General features: G+C 36.7%; 1 protein-coding gene across 14 annotated transcripts in view; it reads left to right on the top strand.

Moving 5' to 3' along the window:
* ANKRD12 (ankyrin repeat domain 12) overlaps positions 1–9,639 on the top strand; it is a 138,343-nt gene extending 128,704 nt beyond the window's left edge. For all 14 annotated transcript variants that reach the window (XM_044773437.2, XM_044773433.2, XM_070513555.1 and 11 more), the window contains 4 exons: positions 2,038–2,136; positions 3,378–3,521; positions 6,067–6,162; positions 6,814–9,639. In XM_044773437.2, the coding sequence (XP_044629372.1) occupies positions 2,038–2,136; positions 3,378–3,521; positions 6,067–6,162; positions 6,814–6,999 (525 nt within the window). In that variant the 3' untranslated portion in view covers positions 7,000–9,639. The remainder of the gene's footprint in view (positions 1–2,037; positions 2,137–3,377; positions 3,522–6,066; positions 6,163–6,813) is intronic.
* The last annotated feature ends 2,974 nt before the right edge of the window (positions 9,640–12,613 follow it).

Below are 12,613 nucleotides of genomic sequence, written 5' to 3'. Positions count from 1 at the left end.
TAAGTTAAGAATTTCCAAATTTATATTCTGCTCAAAACCCTCCCCTCAGCTGCTTTTTTCCTAACTGGAGAACTCTACTTGGATGTCCGTAAGCTCCACAAACTCAACGTATCAGCACTGAACTTACCCAGAACCTTGCTTCTCTTTCTCTCCTCCTATCCTCTCCTGTGGTCTCTATTACCAGCCATCCAGTTCTCATGCTAAACAGCCTACAGGTCCTACTTGGCTGCTCCCTCTTTTTTATCCTTATTTAGTCAATCATCTGTATTTTTAGACCTCTTCCCCTCCACTTCCTCCTCCATCCCACACCAGTGATCTGCTTTCTTAATTCCTTGCCTACAATCTTGTCTCCCTAATATCTATTCTCCAGACACAGCATTGAGCTGGAAGACTTTCAGTGGTTCCCCATTGCATACAAAATTTACCTTGATGTGTTATGCATACTGTCTGTTCCACAGTATGTTAATTAAATGGGGGAGGCGAGGGGGGATGGCTCATGGTTCAGATAAGTTTGGGGAACAGTGTTAATCGAAAAATAAATAGGTTTCAGGGCCAGCCCCGTGGCCTAGTGGTTAAGTTGTCACTCTCCACTTCAGTGGCCCAGGGTTTCACCAGTTCAGATCCTGGGTGTGGACCTAGCAGTGCTCATCAGGCCATGCTGAGGCGGTGTCCCACATAGCACAACCAGAAGGACCTACAGCTAGAATATTACAGCTATGTACCTGGGGAGCCTTGGGGAGAAGGGAAAAAAAGAGGAAGATTGGCAAACAAATGTTAGGGCCAATCTTTAGGGGGAAAAAAGGTTTCTTCACTGCAACACTTCACTGCAAGAACCATTAAAATTTAATTTGTTAATTGTGAGACACCTAAAAAAAACTACGTATACACAGTGTTTTCCAAACTTGTTCTTGGAACCACTTCCTATAAATCATCTTTATGGATCCAGTGTTCTGTGGAACATACTTTAGGAAGAGCTGGTTTACAGGATAGAGTGCAATCTATTACTTTGCCCTGCTGATCCTTCCATCCTCGTATATCACCATTTCTTCCCTCAAATTTGATGTTTGCTTGTAGTTGCCTCCAGACAGCATACTTTTCTTTGTTTCATGAATTTGATCATACCATATTCTCTTCTGGGAATTATCTCCCTCTCCTTTTTCCCCACAGCTCATTTCTTGTAACTGTTTAGCTAGCTCTTCCTTTAAGATGCACCTCAGGCATTACCCTCTCAAAGAAGCTTTCTCTGACACCCAGTCTCAAAGGAGTAGATATCCTTCCTCTGTGCTGCTTGGAGGAGGCCTGTGTGATGACTTTGTAGAACTAAAACAATAGCATCAAATTCTAACTCTTGTTAAATTTAGAGAAATTTACAGGACACAGAAATCAAACAAATGTATAATTGCAATTAGAGGCCTGAAAAATGATCAGCCCCAGTAAGTTATTTGTCCTATAGAATTTTCCACATTGATTCAACTGATTGAACTCTTGTGATGTTATTTAATATGTTTTTCAGTCCCCCATAATTCCCAAAACTGTTTACTGATTATAGAGTCTTGATTAGATCCAGGTTTGATTCTTTGGCAAGAGCTTTTCATATATTGTATAATTCCTATAGCACCATGTCAGGAAGGATAGAGTTGTCTTTTTGTCCAAACTTCAGAAGAGTCAACTAAGTTACACTGTGCCAGAACATACTGATCTATCTTCCTGTGCCCTACTATGGTGACAGTAATTATAAGCTAGGATGAAGGAGGGGATATATAGATACTCCAAGGGTTTAGAGGGGGAGTATTCAGGGATCACAGACAGTTATTGTCGTACTTGGAAGTCTCTTTATGTTAACAGTAGAGTGCACTCATAGATTGAGTCAGCGTCTGTAACTTCCAGCATCTACCGGAAAGCAGTCTAGTATACTAATCACATCGAAATTTATATTTTCATTAAGTTATGCACTAAAAGGGTTTAATTTTATAAGAATAGCCCATTATTGTAAATAAGACACAGTATTTTTAACTATATGTATATTTTTTGAATTAGATTACACCACCGCCTTCACTGTCAGATCCACTTAAAGAGCTTTTTCGGCAACAGGAAGTTGTAAGGATGAAACTACGGTTGCAACACAGTATTGAAAGGGTAAGAAATGTTTAAATACACATTTATGCTAAAAGTAACTGTATTTTAATGATAGACTATAATAGCCTATGGATTTTTGTAAGTGGATTTTCCTTCTTTAAATGGTTTGATTTTGCTATCTTGTGCTTATGCAATTAAATGGAGAATTTTTAAGCTGCTTTTAGGATAACTGCTCCCATGTTACAATTTGTGTTGAGTCTATTTGGGATATATGGAACTCTCATAATGTCATGTTATCGTTTGTTGAATTTCAGAGCTAGAGCAGTGAATGCCTAGTTGGACATTGGCATTTCCAAGCTCTGCCGTTATTGCTTTGTACCACCTGCTTTAGTGCAAAATTCTTACAAAAGGCTGTGCTTATTGGTCCTTGTAGGTCTGCCCTTGTATTCCAGTTTCCAGTGGTTCATCTTGGCATGAAATGACAGGAGAAAACCCATCTGATTATTTGTAAAAATCGTAAAAGTCATTTCACTTGGATTGACAAAAATATAACCCCTTAAATCTTTTGTTAGGGTCAGGGACTTCTGAAAATGTAATATAGGCTATGAACCTTTTTCACAGAGATATACACATACTCACATACAAACAAAACTTATATGCAATTTCTTTGGTTCACAACGTTTGGTTCTTAATATTTTTTGTGCCATGAATCCTTGTAACAGTGTGGTAAATATAAAACCTTTCCTCCGAATAATGATTTTAAGTGAATAAAATTACAAAGAGAACCACAAATAAAAGAAAGAGGCACTGATAGAGAACTTAGAATGTGGCGTGACCCGTTCAGTGAGCTCTTTGTTAGCAATAAGAAGTTAGGTCATATAGCACATCAGTAGCTATTTCAGCCGTCAGACTTGTTTGAAGACCCCGGATAGATGTTCATCCATACGTCTGTCCATGTTACCAAAGCCATGCTGCCTTACAGACGGCTAAGAACTCTCATTTGAACTGTGCGATTTGCAGAACTTTAACAAATTGCAAAAATGACTCAGATCCTACCACGTATTGACCAACAAACAATTCAGAATTTCAGAATACTAGAAAGCAACTTAAATGTCTGACCAATCCAAGAACAGACAACTTTACTGTTTGGTGACTGAATAAACTACGAGCTGCAGACCTGCTTGCCAGTTGGCCGGCTACATCACACAAGTGTATTTAGCACATTTTAAGTGGCTTCATTTTACTTGAAAAACAAGTCGTTGAAGAATTGATTTTTTTTTTTTAATTCTTTGTTCAACTAGGAAAAACTCATTGTATCCAATGAACAGGAAGTTCTCCGAGTTCACTACAGAGCTGCAAGAACACTGGCAAATCAAACACTGCCATTTAGTGCATGCACGGTCTTACTAGACGCAGAAGTGTACAGTGTCCCGCTGGATGCTCAGGTAACGTGCTCACTGATGCAGTTACAATGCTCTTAAGTACAGCTTTGGTGTTTCTATAGTCTATTTCCATAGAAGAAACTTGAATTCAATGATCAATAAAGCTCAAAGGAGAAAAACAACCCTTTTGGACTAAAGTACTTGCAGATCACCTAATCTTCTGTTTTCTAAAGTCCTCTAAACATTAGGTTTATATTATAAAAGCAGATAATTACAAAACAGATCTATGTTGAGGATAATGCCCTTAAAGATAACTTGTAATTTGTTTCTAAAGTGGATGTTTATAAATTGAATTCTGACCTTTAGGCAACTGGAAAGCTACCATAAGTGGGAAAATGAAGCAGGCAGATTGAACCTCTCGGTTGTGCCACTGCTAAAATAGGGCAAGGCTATTGTTTTGATCTTGGATGTTGTTGGAATAAAGTAATATAATTGTGGAAAAACTGTAGCTATTATCTTGAATAAAGTTTAGTGCCGCCTATAAATTACGTGAATTCAGAACCAGGCATATCAGTTGTCAGAGTTTTTTTTGTGCCTCATAAACCGGAATGAAATTCATTGGTCATAAGAGAAAATTTAATGATTAAAAGATATAAACATGGACAATGAAGGATAATCACAAAAAAGACTAGGAAATGCTGTTTTAAATCAGACAAACTAGAAAGACGAAGGATGTGGAGGTAAGGGTATATTACAGGGAAAGTTGCGTAGTTCTCTCTAGGCTTTGTTTCTCTCATCTGTGAAAAAAGGAGAGTAAACTTCATCGGTAGATTTCAAAGTCTTAAGCCACCAACTGTTTTATTGAAATGAAAGTATTAAGAGAGAGCTGAAAGGGCTATTAAAATGAATAATTGGACCTTAAGAAAGAACTATTTGACTCTAAGGAAACAGACACTAGAAAGGCCATGGAGAGACTTTCCATAATTTCCAACTTTAAAGATTTTAAAGGGAAGAATGAATGTTTTTTAATAACTAAAATGAACACGTTAACCGTGTTGCTAAAGGCTGCTCTAGACCATGTGATATCTTGAGGTCTTTTTAAGTTTCGTGCAATTTTACAGTAGTGAAAACAGTTTTAGAACAATATAAAGCAAGCTACAAGGAGAGTCTCTTGAAATTTCTAGTTCAGGATGGTTGAAGAAACACACCTGTTTATTTTTTCTTCCTCCCAGAACTCACTGAAATGACAAAAGACACATGAAAATAAATCCATAGCAGAGCTGGAAATTGAGATGGAAGGCCACTGGACCAGAACATTAAGACATTTCTGTTAAAAGACAGATGAGAACATATTGATAGTGAAATACAGCAGAGTTGAGGAATCTATAGCCCCAAATGGGTGATAAAGAGAATTTCAAAAATAAGTAAATTTTCCCAGTAAACCCTCAGAGTGATCCCCAAATCAGAGACTAAAGAGGATCAGCCACAATCAGCCTAATAATTAAAGGGCAGAAGGACTTGGTCATTCTGTTAAGGAAAACTGTGGAACAGTTACCCATCCTTTTACAACTGGCTTTAGAGTAGAAGGTCTCTCAACCAAGTAGCAGGCTTGTTTCATATGAGAATAGCTCTGAGGAATTAAGGGAAAAGAGTATAAATAAATCTGCCTTTCCTGAGGAGGGGCTTGGATCATCCATTAGCCTGCTTTCTTATCATACCTCTTCTTTCTCAAAATAAACTTGTAATATTAAACACTTCAACAATAAAACTTAAAATAGTCAAAACATCTTACTTGAGGACCAAAGAGGAAGTGATAATGGCTAAAAATGTGAATAGAGTGATTGTGGGGCTACCTGATGCCTGGATGTCACTTTGATAGTGCTGGGAGCAGTAGTGGGGTAGGAATAGTGGTAATAATTATAGCGACTGCTTATTGGACTGAGGGCTTCCTATATGCATTCTGATGAGGGCTCTAGAGACTCCTAATTCTCAGAACAAGATTAAAAGAGATAGTCTTATCTCATTTTACAGATAGAAAATTGAGAGAGTACATAAGTAGTTCAAGATCACACAGTAAGATACAAAGCTGACTCGGCTGTAGCCTATCTTAATTTCAAAACAGGTATTCTGAAGACAGAATGCAGAACTTTTTGTAAGTACTCCAAAATATCGGTCTTGGAAAAGATGTCGCCTTCAAAGACCTGTCTCCCACCTTAACACTTTTTCTCCCCATGTATGGTAAACTTGAACATTAAAATTAAATATGAAATCAATTATATTTTAATAAGAATGTCACAGGCATAATATTTCATATGACATTCGCCTTTTTGAGAAACATCTTTGACTCACGGAGCAGTAGAATTCTATTTAGTTAATAACTAAACCCAGCGTTCTAAGAATTCTAATAACCAATCTGTCTACTCAATATGGAAATAAACACTTTATCAAATTTTTTAAGTATTTAAATTATATTTTCTCCTTTTTTGAAATATATTCCCATCATTACTTAAAAAGTGGAGTATACCATAAAAAGATAGAATGACATGTAGGTTTTAAAGTAAGCTTTTGTATATGATAATATTCAACTACTTTTAATGTTCTCTTTCAGTCTGATGACAGTAAAACTTCTGTAAGGGATCGCTTTAATGCAAGACAATTCATGTCTTGGTTACAAGATGTGGATGATAAATTTGACAAATTAAAGGTATGTATGTTTAGAAGTTCACTTTAACTGGATGCTTCCCCTTTCATAAACAGAAGTTGCAGCTATTTTAGAGAGAGGATTAGGAAAGGAAATATTGGTTAGTCCTGAGTTCTCACGCCAGGCCACAATTGGAATATAAAGGAAAATAAAGACCACGAGTCTACTTTTCAGGACCGATGTAATATAAAAATGAAACTAGCACAGAAAAAGCAGTTTCTAATAGAAATCTTCATGCTTGTTGTCCAGTATACGAGTCTGGTTATGGCTCTAACACATGAAAGACTTGGGAGAACAATAAGAGAAGGAGAATATGTTTTGCAAATCACCTATAGAGAAATTATTCGGAGATTTTGAATCATTTCAGAAATCACTTCTCCTGAGATTTTCCTCCTTTTGATAGTTTGAAATGTCATTATTTGAAGGAATAGTTTCAAATTAAAGCCTGTAAGATGAGATGAGTGTGTTGCAGACCCAGAAATAGTTGGCTTATCGACTCAGACGGGGTAAAGCAGAAATGGGTGTGTAATTCAAAAACTTTTTATGCCCCTAATATATCCACTTTCATTCCTAAAGAAACTATGGATGAGATTAATTTTTGAACGAAGCAAATTTAATAGAAAAATCTATTTACTTGTCTCTTCTTTTAAATAGACCTGTCTTTTAATGAGGCAACAACATGAAGCTGCAGCTTTAAATGCCGTCCAGAGATTAGAATGGCAGCTCAAACTCCAAGAACTTGATCCTGCCACCTATAAGTCTATCAGCATTTACGAAATCCAGGAGTTCTATGTTCCCCTTGTTGATGTTAATGACGACTTTGAATTGACTCCTATATAGCCGCCATTACTTCCTGGCGGTGCGGTCTTAAACTGATGAGGCGCAAGAGTGTTACACTGTGGAATACTGCCTTTTGACAAAAATACTGATGTTATGCCTTTATAATTGTTAGTAAAGTTCAACTAAAGTTGGTTATGTAGTAAACACTGTCATTTTATAAAAAATGAAAAGAATTATTTTGGATCTTAGATCCAGACAGTTTCTAACTGAAAACTATTATTTATATTGGTGAAAGGTAGCTGTTGCATTAGAGCATGTTGGCAGACTGTGGGAGATATTTAAGAAGCTGAGAATCTGCTAACGGCGCTGGAAGTTGTTAGCACTCTAAGGAACAAGATAACCACTAGTATTCAAATCTCTTTCCAGTTTTATTAAAATATATCAGTAAACTAAAAGGTTCAATTCCTACCAAACAGTTTCTAAAGTGGAAGAAAAACTTGGCACAAAATTTCTTCAGTTTATTATATCTGTACATTAATTGTATAGTTTTCTTTTTGAAAGTTTTAATAGTGTCTTCCTTTTTAATAACTTATTTTATACATATTGTGCAGATGTAAATCTTGTAATTAATGGTCAAAATGTATACAAAGGGATTGCTAGTCAGAACATGTACAAAGAAATAATTGTAGAACTGTTTTGTCTAATGTTTTCTTGGACCAAAGTTGTAGTTTGTATGGAGTGTAGTAGTATATTCAGATAGCAGACGTTTAAATAAAGCATGCATGTGTTTGAGTTAGCTTGTTTTCATCACCATAACTGTAAAGATTGTGACATAGTTGTATTGCATGCGTCCTATAATTTAACTCTCTCCATAATTGATGCCTAAAGTAGTGTAAGGTGTTTCATACTAGTCTCCTGGGATAGTACCTGTGACTTACTGTGGCGGACGTATTATTCAGAATTAGTCATACAAAGAAACAGCTCTTTTTTCATCTCACAGTAGAGCCTCTTCCTCCCCACCCCCCAAAAAATGCCTTTGAATGAAAATTCTGAAATTGTAAATGTCTATTTTAATACTCAAGTATGAAAGAATCTGTGAATATTTGTAAATATGTTTAATAAATTTTATTGGTCATGTTAAATCATTGTAAAACTTTTTTACATTATGTTTTAAGCTTAATAACTTTTGCACTTTTAAAATAAAAACTACTCAAATCAAAAAAGAGGTATTTGGTAGTCAAAATAAGTAACAGAAAGAGGCATATTCTGCTCAATCTCTGCAATGTTTATGAAAAATTGTATTTTTTCCTTGTATCAAGAGGCAAAACATAATTTCAGAATTTTATAATTAAAACAAGATTTGGTATGCTGTTTTAGTACAATAATTAGCAACATACCTAGACAAAATCCAGTTTCTCCTATAAAATGATGTAGATTAAATATTAAGGAATATTTCAGACCTGAAACCTACTGCTAAACTTATTCAACATTTTTGAAAGGAAAATTAGGTTATATGTAAAATTGATCATAAGTATATGAGATAAAGTTTACAGAACTTTCCACAATACTTTGTTGAATTATAAAATAACAGTGGATGGTTTTTATTCTGGTAGAAAAAAATAAAAAGAAAATATGAGGAAATAAAGTGATTTAAATTCAGCTTGCAGGTTGGAAATCCCAGCTAATGGGAGAGAATGTAAAAATTGAAGTTTTTGAGTGCAAAGGTATATATTAAGCTTAGGGATTTTTTAATTTTTACGTCACTTTATATTTTAACTCATACAATACTTAGCATGCGCAATAAAGCAGCACGTGTAAAAAATACACAGTGCAAGGACTTTATTATAAAGGTCGGATGTAGTATTCTTTAGAAGTTTAGGTGAGAGATTTGGGCCTTTTTTATTGGATAAATGGGGCCAAGAAAGGCAGGGTAGATTTTGAAGCACTGGTTTTGTTGAAGTTAAGTTTATTAAGGCTGGGAACATTAAAAGTTAATTTATAAAAGCAATACTTTTTAATATGAAAAACTTAATGCAGATTTTGTTTATACTTTTGCCTAAAAATAAAAAAACACATTATTGAGCATTGAAGTCAGAAAATATGAGAGGAGTAAGTTTATAACAGCATTTTATTCTGATGGTCCAACCAGAGAAGGGGGCAGAAAATGCCTGCTGGGACAAGCAGAACCAGCTACAGAAGGGAAGCAGCAAGCAGGCAGGGGTCTGGCCTCGTTAGTCGTCCTGGCTTCTTAGTACCGACAGTTGTCACCCTCTTCACTGGTACCTCAAGTTGCTGGAGTCTCTGCCGTGAACCTGCTTCTGCAGATTCCTTTGTGAAGGGACTTGAAGCTCATTGGGATAGCTTAAAAGAAAAGTGAATGCCTTCTCAGTGGGAATTTATACTTAAGTCACTAAGGGCTTTTGATATTAAAGATATTCTGAAGCTCTGAAATGCTAGAGGAAAACTTGGAATGGGGTCTATGCCTAAAAAAGATTTAGGGTTCTGAAAGAGAAATAAAGGATGGTTAGTTTAATCAGTGATTTTTTTTAACTATTCAAATATCATGAACAAGATACTAAATTGTACCTAAGGATTTGTATTTCTTTAAATCTTGTTCTAAATCATATCTGTTTAATAAATGGCTAGTTGATATTTGTGCATGTTATTTAATAAAGAGTTATATTTTTATAGAAAAAATAAGAGTGAAATGTGTGCTGAATACTTTATTTTCCACTCCCATATGGCTCTAAGTGAAACACCAATGTTTACCTGGGCAGCTAGCAAAATTGTAGAAATACTCATTTTGGGGAAACAACCAACTTCTGAAGAATTACCTTTTCAAGTTCAGGTTTGTTAGTAATGAGGTCTCAAAAATGAGTTTTTAGTCTTAGACATGCTGTAAACTTCATCGCCACAAGAATCTGAAGCCAAGACCCCGTGAGGCTCATCTTTATGGCTTGAAGAATTACACAGTTACTCTGGAAATTGAGCGCAGTGCTACGTATGTATTTTTTTAATTATCCAAAAAGTTAGCAATATTTTTATTCTATCTCTGATATCCTGACACATAAAAACTCAAAATTTTATAGAGAGGAAATTGACTATTTAAACTATGAAAATTAATAAAGGGAAACCTCATTAAAAATGGATCAGGGGACTGGCCCAGTGGCATAATGATGAAGTTCATATGCTCCGCTTCAGCAGCCCAGGGTTCAAAGGTTCGGATCCCGGGCACGGACTCACACACTGCTCATTAAGCCACACTGTGGCAGCAACCTACATACAAAATAGAGGAAGATTGGCACAGATGTTAGCTGAGGGCCAATCTTCTCAAGTAAAAAGAGGAAGATTGGCCCTGAGCTAACAAGCTAACCTCCATTGCCAATCTGCGACACTAAAAAAAGAACAAATGGAACCAGGAGGCCAGAAGGGGGAGCTCCCACAGTGCCACTCAAGGTCAGTTACAGGAAAGATAGGCAATTACAGACCCTAACTGGAAAGAAGTCAACAGGAAAGAATTGTCAATCATAGGAGGAAATGCACATTGCATCCCAAACAGCAATCGACTACCCCAGCAATTTAACCAGTGAGTAACCATCACCACCCTGAAGTCTTGCGTTTCTCCAATGGACCTTCATTCAATACAAGCCCTCCCAATTTCCTCCTTTTTCTCCATGAAATAACGTTCCTCTCCTTTGTTAGCTTTGCCTGTGGGCTGCCGTAACACGCACATCCCCAACTGCAGTTCTGTGGCTCTTCCCGAATAAGTTTGTTTTGCTGGTAAAATAACTGGCTGTTTTGTTTTGAAGTTTGGCAAAAGTCATCAGATAGTCTTAACTTCTTGTATTTTAAAGAAAGCATTTTCACAATTTTTTTAAAAGTCCATTATGCTAAGTGAAAGCAGCCAGATACAAGAGGTCACGTATTGTAAGGTTCCGTTTCCGTCAAATGTGCAGACTAGGGGGATCCGTGGAGACAGAAAGCAGATGAGTGGTGGCTTGGCCTGGGAGTGGGGGAGGGACGGGGATGGGTGTGATAGCTGAAGAACGTGGGGTTTCTTTTTGAGGTGATGAAAATGTAAAATTGTGTTGGTTGCACAGCTCTGTGACTATCCTCCAAACCGCTGGAGTGTATACTTTAGACGGGTGGACTGTATAGTATGTGGACTATTTCTCAATAAAGCTATTTAAAAAAATGCAACATAGAAGGCAAAAAGATGTTTACAAGAGATACTGATCTTTGGAAAAGCTGTGTGATGTTTAACTGGTGAAAATATCTTATAATTCATCTTCTTAGTGCTTCTTGGGCCTGTAGTCCCCTTTGTACCTAAAATGGAGATAGAAAGCCTCCACAGAAGTCGTTACCCAGAATATTTCCAGTCAGTAAAACCGGGATTCATAGAAGAAACAGAAACAATTTCACTAATCAAAATGGCTAAAAAACCTCTAGAGTTATAAGTATTAGCATAAAAAGTGACAAATCTAGAAAGTTCTTTCCAGTGGTTAAATCTTAAATGCAATACAATGTCTGCAAATAATGTAAATGTTTTATGCATGTGCAGTAACTCCGTAAGAGAAAATAGCATATAAAATTATTTACCTAAAGATAAACACAGTCTGCTGGCATGGAGATTCAGTTTTATTAGGTGGATTAGTTAGAGAATTTAAGGTTGTATATGAAACACCACCTGTGTGCCCATCGCTCAGTTTAAGAGAACATCATCAGTACCTTCTCCTTAGTCTTTTTTTTTTTCAGTTGTGTAATTTGTGTCCAATAGAAATACCCAGATCTTAAGTAGACAGTTTGGTAAGTCCTAACAAATGTATGCACTCATGTTACCATCGCCCAAATCGAGATACTATAAAACATTTCCGCCACCCCAGAAAGTCCCCTCCTGTCCCTTCTCATCAGTACTCCCTACCCCAGAGGCAGCCACTCTGCTCATTCCCATCGCCAGATATTATTTGTACCTATTCTTGAACTTCATGGGAATATAATCAAACAGTATATACTTTTTTTTTTTTAAAGATTTTTTTTTTTTTTCCTTTTTCTCCCCAAAGCCCCCCGGTACATAGTTGTGTATTCTTCGTTGTGGGTTCTTCTAGTTGTGGCATGTGGGACGCTGCCTCAGCGTGGTCTGATGAGCAGTGCCATGTCCGCGCCCAGGATTCCAACCAACGAAACACTGGGCCGCCCGCAGCGGAGCGCGCGAACCTAACCGCTCGGCCACGGGGCCAGCCCCAATCAAACAGTATATACTTTTTTCTGTCTGCCTTCTTTCAACGTAAGGGTCTGAAATTCATCCATGTTGCATATGTCAGTAATATGTTCCTTTTTTATTAAAGGAGTAGTAGTATATTCTACAAACTTGTTTATTCATTCTCTTGTGTGTACACATTTGGGCTGTTTCCAGTTTGGGGCTATTGAGAATAAAACTGCTATGGACACGCAAGTCTCTTTGTGGACATACTCTTTCAATTCTCTTGGGTACATACCTAGGAGTACAATTACTACATAGGACATAAAATATAGGTGTTTAACTTCATTAGAAACTGACAATTCTCCAAAGTGGTGGTGCCATTTTATACCCCTATCAGCAGCCTATGAGAGGCCCAGTTGCTCTGAATCTTCATCGATATTTGGTATTGTCAGTCTTCAATTTTAGCAATTTGTG

The sequence above is a fragment of the Equus asinus genome, chromosome 7 (assembly GCF_041296235.1).
Source record: "Equus asinus isolate D_3611 breed Donkey chromosome 7, EquAss-T2T_v2, whole genome shotgun sequence".
Taxonomy (NCBI): Eukaryota; Metazoa; Chordata; class Mammalia; order Perissodactyla; family Equidae; genus Equus; species Equus asinus.
The sequence above is the reverse complement of the archived record's forward strand: the minus strand, read 5'-3'. Positions and strand labels throughout refer to the sequence as shown.